Source organism: Pelophylax lessonae, assembly GCF_965119305.1.
Source record: "Pelophylax lessonae genome assembly, chromosome: 8".
Classification (NCBI taxonomy): domain Eukaryota; kingdom Metazoa; phylum Chordata; class Amphibia; order Anura; family Ranidae; genus Pelophylax; species Pelophylax lessonae.
Window position 1 is genome coordinate 100,664,955 of NC_138775.1, and position 16,565 is coordinate 100,681,519.

At 45.0% G+C, this 16,565-nt stretch overlaps 1 protein-coding gene across 1 annotated transcript in view; it reads left to right on the forward strand.

The window, feature by feature from the left end:
- Positions 1 to 2,546: 2,546 nt before the first annotated feature.
- The window catches only part of GCAT (glycine C-acetyltransferase), a 65,573-nt gene continuing 51,554 nt past the window's right edge, over positions 2,547 to 16,565 (forward strand). The window contains exon 1 of the mRNA XM_082265040.1: positions 2,547 to 2,791. Coding sequence (XP_082121166.1) covers positions 2,608 to 2,791 — 184 coding nt within the window. The 5' untranslated portion in view covers positions 2,547 to 2,607. The remainder of the gene's footprint in view (positions 2,792 to 16,565) is intronic.

The window sequence follows — 16,565 nt, forward strand, 5'->3', positions numbered from 1 at the left end:
CCGGTGGGAAGGTGAGCGTCTTCTCCCTCTCCTCTACGTTCTGCAGCGGGAACCGGCGGGAAGGTGAGCGGCGCCGGCTTCTCTTCTCCTCGAGACTCCTCTTCGTTTGCGGCGGCGGGAAGGTGACCGGGCGGTGACGGTGAGTGACTGATGCACGCACCGGCACAGCCCCCAACGAGGTCAGCAGGGATGTCCTGAATCATGATTGGTCCAGGCTGGAGTCTGGACCAATCACATCCAGGACATCACAAAAAGGGGAGTTTCGGAGCGCAGTGCTCTGCGCCCAGGTGACCCCCCAGAAGGCCTCCAATCGGCGCCTCTGACCCCCCATAGCCACCAGTGAGTCCGGTGCCCCTAGCGGGCTAAAAATTACATTTTTTTTTAATCTTTCTTTTTTTTTGGGGGGGGGGGGGCCGGCCGCCACTGAAACCCACCCTCCTTTCTGCCGCACGTTGTGTGGTTGGCAGGAGGTTAAAGCGGTAGTATACCGATTTTGTTGACTTTAACCTACAGGTAAACCTATAATAAGGCTTACCTGTAGGTACAATTAATATCTCCTAAACCTGCACAGTTTAGGAGATATTTGCACTGCATGCAACCGCTGACGCTAGCGGCGCATGCGCTCTGAAGGTCCGGCGGACCTCCAGAGTTCCTTGCCGGGAAGTTGCTGGAAAGTTAAGCCCCCACGCGCATGCGCGGGAGTGACGTCATCGCGGCTCGGGCCACTCACAGCGCCGGAGCCGCCGAACCTGGAAGAGACGCTGAGGGATCATGTCCGTTCCCACAGCGGTGTCCGGGGGTTCGTGTCGGGGCTTCGTTTTAAGATAAGTATTTCATTATGCCTTTGTCTTGCAGGGTTTTTTTTTTTTTTTGAGTATACTACCGCTTTAAAGCAACATTTTTGGGATAATTAACGAATATGGCAAACTAGGACCACACTGTATACATAAGTGTATCATCAAACAGAGAGGGTCATCGACTGCAATCACGCATGTTAACACATTATTGTGACATCATCCAATTGCACCCTGTCCTACCTTATACCTTATTGATTTTATTTAGTAAGTCAGCTTCACTGTATAGTAAAGACACAGAATGAGTAGAATAGCCTGGGAACTAGCAACTTTTGAAAAAAATAGGTTGTCTTCCATCATCAGGTTAAACGGTTTCTTTCCACACTCCAAAGACATACTGGTAGGTTAGTTGTCTCCTGTCCAAATTGGCCCTAGTATGTGTATGTATGAGCCCCCCTTCACATCGGGGCAATTTGATATCTTAAATCACATGCCAAATCTCAGCCTATTGTCGGCAACAGCACTGTCCAAATCAGTGTGATGCCGCACTGATTTCCAAAAGTAGTTCCTGCACTACTTTTGGCGACTTCGGGGGCGATTTCTATAGACATCTGTGCAGTGAAGCTGCACAAATGTCTTTCAAATCCCCCCTGAACTTGCAATGAAATGTGGATTTGAAATCGTGCGAGTACAGCTGAACTTACACAATTTCAAACCCTTCTCCAATTTGAACGTACCCTTAATGTGAGTTAGGGACCTTAGATTGTACGCTCCTGGAGGGCAGGGATATATGTAAAACGCTGTGTACATTTATGGCGGTATATTAGTACCTGTAATAATACCTGAATGAACTTGTGTCTTCATTCAGCCCTATGCCTCATACACACGCATCGATAGTTGGCCGTGAATTTTCGGCCAACGTCCGATCGGCCGATTTTCGGCTTGTTAGTATGATGCTTTCGACAACCGACTCCGGCTTTTCGGCCGAACAAAATCTGGTGTGCAGGCTATAAAATTTTTGTTGGCCGTCAACAGAACGGTCGATTTTCCGTCAGTCAGTACAGATTTAGGCAGACAAAAATCTGATGAGCAAGAAAAAACACACGAAAAGTAAACCAGCACATGGCATCACTTCTGAAGTTGGTTGTTGTTGACCGAGAAAATTTGTGTGCAGTCTAGAGCACATTTCAACCAACACAACAACACTGGACAAAAGACGGCCGATCGGTCGGCCGATAATCGCTGCGTGTGTACGAGGCATTACACACACTATGTATAACCTATGGTGACTGCTGATGCAGCATTTCTTTGCTTACTTTCTTCTAGAACCAGCAGATGGCCCTATAGCCTATAGTCTTTGTCTGTTGATGGGACACGTGAGATGACAGACCAGCTGTCACCCTATACACAGGTCACATCGGATCACCCTCCTTGCTGTGGATGAGTATACATGACGTATAGTCAGCCTATTAGAGTCTCTATAGTACGGCTATACATTGTATGTAACAAGGGGAAAAGCAGATCCATGACATTAGAGGACGTTCCCTGACACCGGAAATGCTGGCTGATATCAGTGTGATTAGTGATCAGCCTCACTCACAATACAGCGGAGAGAGCCGCTCACTGACACCTGACTACTGTGACCAGGAAAGAGTTAAATGGCTCAGCTGTCTGAGCAGCGCTGAGAGGGCGGGGACTTGTCCTGAATTATCATTGGCTGCCAAGGTCCACACCTCCATCCACGTGGTCTCTGCTTCTCCTCGTCTTTCTGGAGTGTGCTGCATTGTGGAGCGGATTTGTTGTCAGGGGGGGAATGTGGAGCGGGTGTGTTGTCAGGGGCTCTGCCAGGCTGGGCCGGGCACAGTCCAGCGTTGCCCATCTTAGGGGCATATTGAAAGGAGAGCTGGAAAGCATCAAGGAGGCAGGGACGTGGAAGAAAGAGAGGATCATCACCTCCAAACAAGGAGCTCACATTACAGTGGATGGAAGCAGCACAGGTATTTGGTTTTTCTATAAAGTGCTGAAAGGAAAATTGTCCTTGTCCATAGCAACCAATGTGATAATTACTTCATTTTCACATCTGCACCAATTTATTACTGGGATCTTTATTGTTACTCATTATTTTTATCTCCTTTTTCTGGAAATAATATTGTTATAGTGGCAGAATATAAGGCCGGGTGATTTCTGCCGTAGCTGGCCTCTTTTTACAGCATGCAAATTTTAAACGTTGCGATCCATCCGTGTGTACCTGCCACCTGCCGTGTGTACCTGCCACCTGCCGTGTGTACCTGTGTGGGTGAGTCTGTACAGTCCATCTGTGTCCGTTCAATCGCATTGGGTTGCCTGTACGCAGCTCAGTGCTAGGACAATAAATATATAGCACTGTCCCCATAGGGCTTGCTGTATGATCGGCCTCCTCTGATTACCTGCAGATAGTTCACTCATCCATCCTTACTCCCAATCATAGGTGTGCGCACGGGGTGTGCCGGGTGTGCCTGGGCACACCCTAATCACCATGTGTCTGTTAGTGTAGGGCCAGCTGTCTCCCGAAATCTCCATCTTTGGCACTGAGGGTATGGCTCGTTACTCAATAAACAGTCCAGGGGTATTTGGTTTTATATTTATTGTGGAACTTGGATGAGAGAAGGGAATAGTGGGATACTCCATCTGGAACTATCTACAGTTGATATGGACAACTCTCACTTGGCCTCACCAGGTTATTTGTGGAAGCAGTCACACTGCTTTAACCTGTTTACGACAGCCAAATGTACGTCGTTCGCTTTCTAGAGTCTAGGGGGCAAGCACGCGCCGCCGGTGGCACGCTCGCCGATGCGTGTGTCAGGCAGCTCCGATTGCCCCCTGACACCCGCGATCGCTCCCCACTGAGAAAGGAGGACGGTCGTCTGTTGTAAACACAGCCGACCGTCCTCACTGAAATGATCACAGAGCTCATGTGATCCTGCTATATAGGATCACAGGTCTCTCTGATCATTTCACAAGCCCAACCCCCATACAGTTAGAATCACTCCCCTAGGCTTACATTTAACCCTTTGATCACCCACAGGGTTAACCCCTTCCCTGCCAATGGCATTATTACAGTAACAGTGTATATTTTTAGCACTGATTACTGTAGTAATGTCACTGGTCCCCCCAAAAGTTTCAAAAATGTCAGTAGGGGTCTGATCTGTCCGCTGCAATGTCACAGTCCTGCAAAAAATCGCAGATCGCCGCCATTACTAGTAAAAAAAAAAAAAGATAAAAATGACAAATCTTTCCTGTAGTTAGTAGACGCGATAACTTTTGTGCAAACCATTAAAATATGCTTATTGCGATTTTTTTTTTTTTTTTTTTTTTTTTGTTTAACCAAAAAGTTCTATTGGGGGGAAAAAAAGGACGTAAATTATGTTTGGGTACAGCGTTGCACGACCGCGCAATTGTCCGTTAAAGTAACGCAATGCCGAATTGCAAAATAGGGCCTGGTCAGGAAGGGGGTAAAATCTTCCGGGGATGAAGTGGTTAACCATACTGCCACTCAGGGCCATGACAAGGGCTGGGCAGGAGGGGCGGCTGCCCTGGGCGCAATGGTTTATTACAGGGATGGGGGGGTGCCTTGACCCCAACCCTAAGGCTACGTTCACATCTTGGCGTTGCTATTACAGGCGTTTTTATGGGCATTTTTGCAGGCGTTTTTACAGGCGTTTTTTGTGCAGGCATTTTTAAATTGAATAGAGACCAATGGAAAACGCCTGTAATCTGCCCAAAAAGAAGCTCATGTACTTTTTTAAGCGTTGGACGTTTTGCTCACAGCGTCAAAATGCTCAGATGTGAACAGGGGCCATTGAAATGAATAGGATTTTTCTTGTTGGACGTTTTGAGAGCTGATCCTAGAGCAGAAAAACACCCCCAAGATGCCTACATGTGAACGGAGCCTAAGGGAAGGGGGGGGGGGCGCAGTTTGGCATCCTTGCCCTGGGCGCTAGATGACCTTGTCCCGGCACTGCTGCCACTTGTATGGAAGAAGTAAGTCTTCTTGCTCTCTCTAGCAGCAGACTTGATGCAACTACAATTTCTTCAGAACACTCTCTAGCATCCCCTTGACTAACACTTGTTGACTGGCTTTTCCACAAAAGGGGTGGCCCTCTTAGAACAGGCCCCATGACACATCTGTAGGCACTGTAGGCAGAATTGGATCCTCTCTCCAGTGTCTCCCTTTCAGTCCGCCCTGCAGTACATCCGGGTTCAGCTCCTCTCTGACTCCCCAGCCCTCAGGTCGACCACCTGAGGCCATATGGCGCTTCTACAGGGGAGGGGCAGCGGCCTCCTAGCTCTCCAGCTGAAACACCCCGAGCACATGTGTCCTTGGCATTTTATACAGTATCCCAGCATGCACCAAGGCACTTACCAGGGCTCTAATAAATGCCTGTGCACTCATTTGTCAGGTATTGGACCAGTGGTAAACGCTTCAGACAAACTGAGCTGCACCATGAGCAGACCTCACTAGCAGATCCTGCTCTCTGATAGGCAGAGAACAAAATAAATTTACTTGGCAATCTCTCTGGTAAGCAGAAAAGATCCAAAAACGATATTCTCTCTTCTAGCACCTACCTAGCATGGTGCTACAAATAAACAGCTCTGCACGCTAAATGGGGCTGATCACTCGCGTGAATGAAACCTGAGTGTATTCAGGTGAATTATACCGTGCTTTTTTAGTAGTAAATGTTAACAGTTCCTGATTTTTTTTTTTTTTTTTTTTTTTTATAAATGAAAACTGGAAAAAAAATAGTAAAACAAAATCTTAAAACTTTTAGCTGTACACTCACCGGCTACTTTATTAGGTACACCTTGCTAGTACCGGGTTGGACACCCGCTTTTGCCTTCAGAACCTCCTTTAGTCTTCTTGGCATAAACTCAACAAGGTGTTGGAAACATTCCTTTAGAGATTTTGGTCACGAAGTTGCTGCAGATTTGTCAGCTGCACATCTATGATGGGAATCTCCCTTTCCACCACATCCCAAAGGTGCTCAATTGGATGGAGATCTGGTGACTGTGGAGGCCATTGGAGTACAGTGGCCTCATTGTCATGTTCAAGAAACCAGTGCTGAGACGATTTGAGCTTTGTGACATGGTACATTACCCTGCTGGAAGTAGCCATTAGAAAATGAGTGCACTTTAGTCATTAACCACTTCAGCCCCGGAAGATTTTACCCCCTTCCTGACCAGGCCCTATTTTGTGATTCGGCACTGCGTGACTTTAATGGACAATTGCGCGGTCGTGCGACGCCGTACCCAAATGAAATTGACGTCCTTTTTTCCCCACAAATAGAGCTTTCTCTTGGTGGTATTTGATCACCTGTGCGATTTTACTTTTTGCGCTATAAACAAAAAAAGAGCGACAATTTTGAAACAATAACAATATTTTTCACATTTTTTTTTTTTTTTTATATGAAATGATCACCGCAGTAATGCCTTCATTGTCATTATCAGAAAGGTAGCAACCCTAGACCCCAATGCAGTCTATCACCTACAGTGCAATTGGGATACAACCCATTGGAAGCAATGCCTTCTATACCCCCCCATACAGTAACTTGCCACTAGGCAGCCTCGAGCGGCACCAATCCAGCGCTGTTTTGCACTCAAACTTGATACTCATAGTCAAAACCGGAAGTGATAGGAAATCCCTTCAAAGTGAGGAAATACCTGGATGTCCCCAGAGCTAGTTCCAGCATTGGAAAATTTCCCCTTTATTCCTGTTCTGGGAACAACCCAAAATTTGGAATTTTCTTTCACTTTCAGTGAAAATGGTAACCAGGACAGTAGCAAATAGGGCAAATCTCCCTAACGAGAACACAGACATCATTAACCACTTTACCACCGGAGGATTTTGCTGTCTTACGTCCAGGCCACTTTTTGCGATTCAGCGCTGTGCGACTTTAACTGACAATTGCGCGGTCGTGCGACGCTGTACCCAAACGAAATTTACGTCCTTTTTTCCCACAAACAGAACTTTCTTTTGGTGGTATCTGATCACCTGTGTGATTTTTACTTTTTGCGCTATAAACAAAAAAAGAGCGTTTATTTTGAAAAAATAACAATATTTTTAACATTTTTTTTATATGAAATTCTCCCCCCCCAAAAAATGTAAAAAGCAATTTTTTTAAAAATTTTTGGCCAATTTGTTTTATGCTACATATGTTTGGTAAAAAAAATCACAATAAGCGTATTTTGATTGGTTTGCGCAAAAGTTATTGCGTTTACTAACAAAGGGAAAGATTTCTGTCATTTTTGGTGTTTTTTTTTTTTTAACGCGTAATGGCGGCGATCTGCGATTTTTTTTTTTTTGCGGGACTGCGACATTGCGGCGGACAGATCGGACCCTTGACTGACATTTTTGACACTTTTGGGGGTACCAGTGACATTACTGCAGTAATCAGTGCTATATATATGCACTGTTACTGTAAAAATGACACTGGCAGGGAAGGGGTTAATTTTATTGGAGAGGGAGGGGTTAATGTATGCCTGGTGCTTACTGACGTGTGGGGGGGGGAGGGGACTGAGTGAGTCATGGACAGATCGCATGTTCAGCTATGCTGAACAGTCCGATCTGTCACTCCCTGTCACTATGGAGATCCACCGCTTGTGTTTGCACAAGCGGGCGGATCTCCACACTAGATCCCCGACGATCGGGGGAAGAGCGGCGGCGATCGCCGCTGCTCCTCCCCTGGCCCGACTCCCGCTGTGACTGAAAACAGTGGGAGCGAGCCTCCGGCGGCGCGCAAGCGCCGCCCAGAAGGGGGAGTGTCTGACGACGTAGTACTACGTCGTCAGACGATAACGAGCCACTCTGCCGCAGTAATATTACTGTGGGCGGTGGTAAAGTGGTTAAGGACCTGATGGGATCCTCTCCACTCTTAAACTAAAAAAAATGAGGACTCCATACTTTAGGTGCTGAAATTTGAAGTCCAAGTCAAATAATTAGCACTTTTAAACTACAATAATATGAAATGTAAAGGCTGTGGGGGACTGTACTTTACACATGACATTGCTGCTGAATAGGCCCTCACATGGATCAGAGTACTTTTTATTAGTGATCGACCGATATCGGTTTTTCGTTGCCGATACCAATATTTTGGCCAATGCATAGGCCAATACGGGCCGATATTTTTGTACATTTAAACTTTTTTTTTTTTTTTTTTTTTTTCTTGACAGGTACTTTTGTGGAGGGATCTGGGGGTCTAAAAGACCCCAAACCCCTCCTCTGCACTTAAAGCATTCAAAACGCCAAGTTTGGCTGTTTTGAATGCTGTAATTTCTTTGAATCTGGTGCCAGTACCTGGAAGTGATGTCATGACATCACTTCTTCTAGGTTTTTGCATGGAGACCCGATCAGAGCCGAATGAGGCTTTGATCGGGTCTTCGGCGGCTGTGCAGGCTGGTTGCCCAGGTCTCCCGGTGGGACGGGAGACCCGGGCGAGCCGCAGAAGGCACGTCCCCTTCCGCTCCTTGTAATGTCAGCCGAGCGGCTTCTCAGCCGCATCGGTTGTCATTAGAAGACAGCCGACTGTCGGCTATGGACGCCGATACCGGGGTGATGCCTCTAGCTGCAGGCATCACTCCGGTACAAGCACTTTCCCGAAATATCGACAATATCGGTCACATTGGTGGCCGATTCCGATATATCTGGGAAAGTGCAGATCGGACCTCGATATATCGAATTCGCCGATAATCGGTGGATCCCAACTTTAAATACCCTGGGCACCACTGGGCACACTTTAAAAATGTGTGCTTGTTTCTGGTTTCTATATGGAGCCACATACTGTATGTCCAAATAAGCTGAAAAACTATCACAGTGAAAGATGAATAATATCCTAATATAGTGTACAGCATTTTGGAGTTAATGTATACAGAGGCATAAACCAAGAATGTTCGTGTTTTTAAGATTTTTCACAAAAAAACACATCAATTTGCATTGTTTGGTGTGCATAGGCTCTACAAAATGGCAGATTCTAATACTCCTGTAAATGATCAGGGTGCTTGTAATACAGTCCGGTTCCAGACTGCTGATGTAATGAATCCTTGCTTCCATAGAAATCCTGCCCCTGGCTAGACAGACCTTCCCTAAAAACACATGCAAAAGCATGTGCCAGATTAGTACATGACGGTGACGTTTCAGCAGAACCTTTTATTTTTTTCCATTTTTGTAATTATATACTGTAAGCTTCAGTTACTGATTACAGATTTAAAAAAAATGAATTCTTACCTCAAAAAGTACCTTTTGATTTGCTGCTGTGATCCGACTTCCTGCAAGGCTATATTCGCTCAGGTAAGTAGCGCTGGATGAAAATGACCTGTGGTGATTGCTGCTAGATGCATTTTGTATGCTTCCAGCAGCGATCACAACCGGTAAAAGATGTGGCCGCTGTTGACCTGTCATTGAAGTAGGCTTGGAGGCCACAGTTAGTCACTCACAGGTGGCTGGAATAGCTTCAGGAATCCGCAAGTTCCTGCCGCTGTCATTTGCAGTGGCACTGATCACCCCTGCAAATACAGCTATATTCATCCTCCATGGTTTCACTGTAAATAGAATCCTAGTTACCTTCTCTTGCTCACTGCTGGGCTTGACGAGGGACTATGGGATGTGTAGTGTGCATAGAGCAGTACACCTGACTATAAATTAATGTGCACCGCACCGTGAGTGGGAAAAGGAGACATTCGGGAGCTCACAGACGACATTACAAGGAGACAGAAAAAACGTAAAAAACGATTTCATGAAAAGATCATTAAGTAGTGGATGTGTATGTATTTTATTTTTTGGAGTCGTTTTAATTATCCCAGTTAAAGGGGTTGGGGAAGATTCATTCCCTGAAACATGGGGGGAAAAAAAACACTGAAAAAACACACACGCACACACACACACACAAAATCTAACAAAAGTGAGTACACCCCTCACATTTTTGTAAATATTATATTATATCTTTTCATGTGACAACACTGAAGAAATTACACTTTGCTACAATGTAAAGTAGTGAGTGTACAGCTTGTATAAGGGTCCTTTCACACGGGGCGGACTGTTTTTTATCCGCTTTTATCCGGCACTATTTTTTTTTTTTACGGACACGGATGACACTTGTGTCATCCGGTCCGTATGTCCGTTTATCATCCCATCCGTTTGCGGTTGATAAACGGAGATAATGTATGTCAATGGGATTGCGGATGTCAGCTGATGAAAAAATCGGGTTCTGTTCCGTTCCAAAAAACGGAACTGATAGGAAAGGACGCAAATCGGATGGTCATCCGCTGACATCCGCAATCCCATTGACATGCATTATGTCCGTTTTCGTCCGCAAAAAAATGGGATGAAAAACGGATATACGGACAGCCCGTGTGAAAGGACCCTAACACAGTGTAAATTTGCTGTCCCCCCTCAAAATAACTCAGCACACAGCCATTAATGTCTTAACCACTGGCAAAAAAAATGAGTGCATCTCTAAGTGAAAATGCCTGAATTGGGCCCAAAGTGCCAATATTTTGTGTGGCCACCATTATTTTTCACCACTGCCTGGTTACTCTTGGGCATGGAGTTCACCAGAGCTTCACAGGTTGCCACTGGAGTCCTCTTCCACTCCTCCATGACAACATCACTTGCGCTCTTCCACCTTCCGTTTGAGGATGCCCCACAGATGCTCAATAGGGGTTAGGTCTGGAGACATGCATGCCAGTCCATCACCTTTTACCCTCAGCTTCTTTAGCAAGGCAGTGGTCGTCTTGGAGGTATGTTTGGGGTCTTTATCATGTTGGAATACTGCCCTGTGGCCCAGTCTCTGAAGGAAGGGGATCATGCTCTGCTTCAGTATGTCACAATACATGTTGGCATCATGGTTCCCTCAATGAACTGTAGCTCCCCAGTGCAGGCAGCACTCATGCAGCCCAGACCATGCCACTCCCACCACTATGCTTGACTGTAGGCAAGACACACTTGCCTTTGTACTCCTCACCTTGTGCCACAACACACGCTTGACACCATCGGAACCAAATAGGTTTATTTTGGTCTCGTCAGACCACAGGACATGGTTCCATTAATCCATGACCTTAGTCTGTTTGTCTTCAGCAAACTGTTTGCGGGCTTTCTTGTGCATCATCTTTAGAAGAGGCTTCTTTCTGGGACAACAGCCATGCAGACAAATTTGATGCAGTGTGCAGCGTATGGTCTGAGCACTGACAGGCTGACCCCGCTGCTGTCAATCAAATTCAATGAGGAGAGAGAGGGGGCTGGGCCAGGGCTCCGTGTCTGAATGGACACAGGTTGCTGCGGCTCGACTCAAGTGCCCCCATAGCAAGCTGCTTGCTGTGGAGGCACTCAACAGAAGGGAGGGGCCAGGAGCACAGAAGAGGAGAATCTGGGCTGCTCTGTGCAAAACCACTGCACAGAGCAGGTAAGGATAACAGGGCGGCTAAAATAGAACACGAGAGACATATAGCGGAGGAGAGTAAAAAGAACCCCAAGAAGTTCTTTAAGTATATAAACAGTAAGAAAGCGAGGCCAGAACACATTGGCCCCATAAAAGATGATAAAGGAAAAATGGCCACAGAGGACAGAGAAAAGGCGGAAGTGTTAAATAATTTCTTTTCTTCAGTCTTCACAAAGGAATCGGGGGGCTACACGAACCCAGCTTGTAAGGCCGAACTAAATAATACACCTCAGGAAGTGCCGCCATGGCTAACAGAGGATAGACTTAGAGCTAAACTAGAGAAACTTAACATAAATAAATCCCCGGGACCGGATGGCTTGCACCCAAGGGTTCTTAATGAGCTCAGCCAGGTGATTGCCAGACCATTATTCTTGATCTTTAAGGATAGTTTACAGACAGGTATGGTGCCAGCTGATTGGAAAAAAGCCAACGTGGTACCAATATTTAAAAAGGGGCCGAGATATATCCCGGGTAACTATAGGCCGGTCAGCCTAACATCAGTAGTCTGCAAAATTTTGGAGGGGATGATAAGGGACCACATACAAGACTTTAGTAATGAAAACGGTATTATAAGTAGTAATCAGCATGGATTCATGAAAAATCGTTCATGCCAAACCAATCTATTAACCTTCTACGATGAAGTGAGCTGCCACTTAGATAAAGGTAAGCCTGTGGATGTGGTGTATCTGGACTTTGCAAAGGCCTTTGACACCGTTCCCCACAAACGCTTACTGTACAAACTAAGGAAGGTAGGTATGGACCATAAGGTGAGTACCTGGATAGAGAACTGGCTCCAGGGGAGAGTCCAGAGGGTGGTGATTAATGGGGAGTACTCTGAGTGGGCGGGTGTGGAAAGTGGGGTCCCCCAGGGTTCTGTCCTGGGACCAATCCTGTTTAATTTATTCATAAATGATCTAGAGGAGGGGATATCTAGTACAATCTCAGTATTTGCAGATGATACTAAATTAGGCATGCCAATATCTTCTATGCAGGATGTGGAAATCTTGCAAGCAGACCTGAACAAAATAACGGGGTGGGCAACTACATGGCAGATGAGGTTTAATGTAGAAAAATGTAAAGTAATGCACTTGGGGGCCAGTAACCAGAAAGCAAGCTACTCACTAGGGGGGGAACCTCTGGGTGAGTCTAGGATGGAAAGGGACCTGGGGGTACTGGTAGACAACAGGCTTGGAAGTGGCATGCAATGCCAAGCCGCTGCAAGCAAAGCCAACAGAATACTGGGTTGTATAAAAAAGGGGATTCACTCCAGAAATAAAGAGATTATTCTTCCACTCTACAAAACTCTGGTCCGGCCACATCTGGAGTATGCTGTCCAGTCCTGGGCACCGGTCCTCAGGAAGGATGTGCTGGAACTGGAGAAAGTCCAGAGAAGGGCAACAAAAATAATTAGGGGAATGGAGGACATCAGCTATGAGGAAAGACTACAAGCACTGAACTTATTCTCTCTGGAGAAGAGACGATTGAGGGGGGATATGATATCAATGTACAAATACTGTACTGGCGACCCTAGCATAAGGAACAAACTATTCAGAGTAAGGGAATACAATAAGACACGTGGCCACTCACTAAAACTTGAGGAAAGGCGGTTTAACCTTAAAGTGCGTAAGGGGTTCTTCACTGTAAGAGTAGTAAGGATGTGGAATTCTCTTCCACAAGCAGTCGTATCAGCAGGGAGCATTGATAGTTTCAAAAAACTATTGGATGGACACCTTAAAGACCACAACATACAGGGGTATACAATGTACGGTTAGCAAACACACACACACATCATAGGTTGAACTGGATGGACTTGTGTCTTTTTTCAGCCTCACTAACTATGTAACTATGTAACTATGTTTGTTATTTTTAACAAAAAAAAAAGACGACTTTAGTATCAGTTAAGTCTATAGAATCAGAGTTCGAAAAATCAAAAGACCCCATTTTGAAGGCTTATATGCACGTTTTTGGTCATAAAAATGGTATGGGGGCCTTGGTACTGCCCTGGGGGACATATATGAATGCAAAAAAAACTTTTAAAAATTCTAGTTTTCTTACATGAGCACTTATTTTAATGATGCTTAAAATGAAACAATAAAAATGAAGAATTTAATTTTAATATAGTGCCTGGGGGGTCCCCTTAGTCTGCCTGTAAAGTGGCGCATCTGTACCATGTATACATGCTGCAGGCAAACTGACATTTTATAAAGGAAAAAAAATTACATTTAAATTGATTTTTCCCTGCAAGCTTTCTTTGTTTTATAAATAACGGCTTGGGGAGCCAGTCTGTATGATGAGGCCACATTTTAGTGCACTCGGAACAAGATTAGAGATTTTTGGGATAAATTCTGGTGTCTCTTTGGTAAACTTTGGATGGAAATAAAAATAACAAAGTTTTGCATTACAGTGAACAAGCCTTTATGTGAAGAAGCCAAATTGTAGTACACTTAGGCCAAAGTTCATGGGGGAACATGACTGCCAATTTGTTGTTTATCAGTTTTCTCCCCTCCTTGTAGGCTCATGTTACTTCCTTCCTCAACCTCAGAACCAACATCAGAATCAAGTAATGGCTGTGCATCCTCAAGCAGCAAGTGGCTGACACTGTGTTCAAATAATTCAGCTGACTCCTACGTGCATAATGGTGGGGCTCTGGCAGGAGTAGCTGTGGACAAGGAGGCAGAAAAGGCCACTTTGGCAGCTACGGTGGACTGCGAACTAGTGTCAGCTAAGGTGATAGAGAATTGAGATGGTTTAGTAAGCCAGTCCATCACCTCTGCATCCTGTGGCTGGATAGCATGGCCAACATCAGTTAAAAGAGACAAACATGCCCTGCCTGAGGACAGACCACATCCACCTTTTCCTGTGGACACAGATGCTGCTGACCCCCTCCATAGTGGCATGGGAACATCTTGCTCTCCTTGTTGGCCTCCCAGACATGATGGGGGGGGGGGGGGGGGGGAGGCTTACACAAATGTATTCGATAATAGGAAATGGCTGATTGGAGGGTCTTTATTTAATGAAATGTGGTGTTTAGTGCACTATAAACTGTGTACAATTGAGAACCGCCGCTGACCCAAATTAAAAACTAAGAAGAAAAGATAATTAAAAAAAGGGGGAACACCAGCGTCACAGCAAGACAAACTGGCTGACATTTTTTTTTAAAAAAAGGGAAGGGGAAAACAACAATATGAAAAAAAAAAAGACAGTGACCAAATACCCAAGAAAAAAAAAATGAAATGTGGTGCTTAGTGCACTATAAACTGTGTACAATTGGGGACTGCCATTAACCCAAATTGAAAAACTAAGAAAAAAATATTAACAAAAATGGGGAACACCAGTGTCACATTAAGACAAACTGTGGCTGACAATTTTAAAAAAGGGGGCAGGGGAACAAAAAAAAAAAATGTGTATACAGTACTAAATGCCATGCTGTTAAACACTGCACTATGCTGCTACTCTATGCTGACACACTACTCTATACTCGTCTCGCAGTATACTATAACTAGTTTGCTGAGCCCTGCTCTATCTCCAACTTCACGCTGCAAAAGGTTCCATGGGAAGGAACCTTTTATAGTGTGGGGTGGGACCATGAGCACTGAGCCATGATTGTGCAAAGTCATCATGACTTTGTCCACTCTGGGCTCTCACAGTGCTCTGTGCCCTCATTGGACAAAGCCTTGCACCTGACCAGCAGTCGGGTGCATTGCTTCAGCCAATCGGTGCTGTTAAAATGCACTGTGCAGTGCATTGTGGGGAGCTTGGCGAGCGCCCTGCAAAATCGGGTTTTCCGCGAACACCAGAATAGGTGCTGTTCGGGGCCGAACTGATGCTCGACCCGAACATCTCACCAAGCACTACTGTTCACCACATGTACTAGTCTGCCAAAATTATAAATACTGGGGTTGATTTACTAAAACTGGAGAATGCAAAATCTGGTGCAGCTGTGCATGGTAGCCAATCGGCTTCTAAATTTAGCTTGTTCAATTAATCTTTGACAAAAAAAACCTGGAAGCTGATTGGTTTCCATGCAGAGCAAAACCAGATTTTGCACTCTCTCATTTTAGTAAATCAACCCCACTATGATTTATTTATTTTTTTTAACCTGATGTTCACCTGTGACAACCTTGCTTTTGGCAACTGGTGCGAAGTCCTGACCTCAACCTGATAGAACACCTTTTGGATGAATTAGGAGACTGCAAGCCAGGCCTTCTCATCCAGACCTCCTGGCCTCACAAATGCGCTTGAATGGTCAAACATTCCCATAGACACAGTCCTAAACCTTGTAGACAGCCTTCCCAGAAGAGTTGAAGCTGTAATCGCTTCAAAGGGTGGGCCAACCCAATATTGATCCGTACTAGTTTCCACCAGTGTATGTGGTTTTCATTGTGTATGTTAAAAGCAAAAACAATTTTGAAGTAATTTTCCAACAGCATTTGTCATGTCACCAAATTTCTGTATGAATGTTCATACAAAAATCTTTTAGAATGTGTCCAGCTTTAAGCTCATGAAGGCCTTTGTCTCATGCAAGCCCACTCCATCTCTTTGGATTTACAGGCATTTCAGTATCTTTTTGATATCAACTACTGTACTTTACTTGGCTCTTTCACACGGAGCGGACCGCATTGCGATCCGCTCCGGCACTTTTTTTTTTTTCACGGAGCGGATGACACTTGTGTCATCCGCTCCGTATGCCGCATATCATCCCATCCGCTTGCGGATGATATACGGACATAATGTAAGTATATGGGCATTGCGGATGTCAGCGGATGACACTGCTGACATCCGTTTTTGCTTCCTTTCTGTTTTTTGAACAGAGGAAAAATAGGGTTCTGTTCCGTTCCAAAAAACGGAACAGAACTGAAAGGAAGAAAATCGGATGTCAGCGGATGGTATTCCGCTGGCATCCGCAATGCCATTGACTTACATTATGTCCGTAAATCATCCGCAAAAAAATAGGATGATTTGCTGACATACGGAACGCCCGTGTGAAAGGGCCCTTATGCTTTCTGGCTGGCTTTCATAAATATTTGTTTTTAAAGAAACACCATAAAAAAAAAAAAAAAAAAAAAACAAGCAACTTCTTGTGACCAAATATTACTAATACGTGTTCATTGGGTGGCAACTCCTCTTTCAGAACAATGGCCTGACGCTTGTATCTAATGCAAACTTTATACTAAGAAATATATTTAAAAAGTTGTATAAATGCTGCAATTGGTACAGCTATATCTGCATTGCTTCCTATCCAACTACTTGAAAATTTGTCGATACCTAGAAATACAGTCCCCTCCAGATTCCTGTCATGAGTATC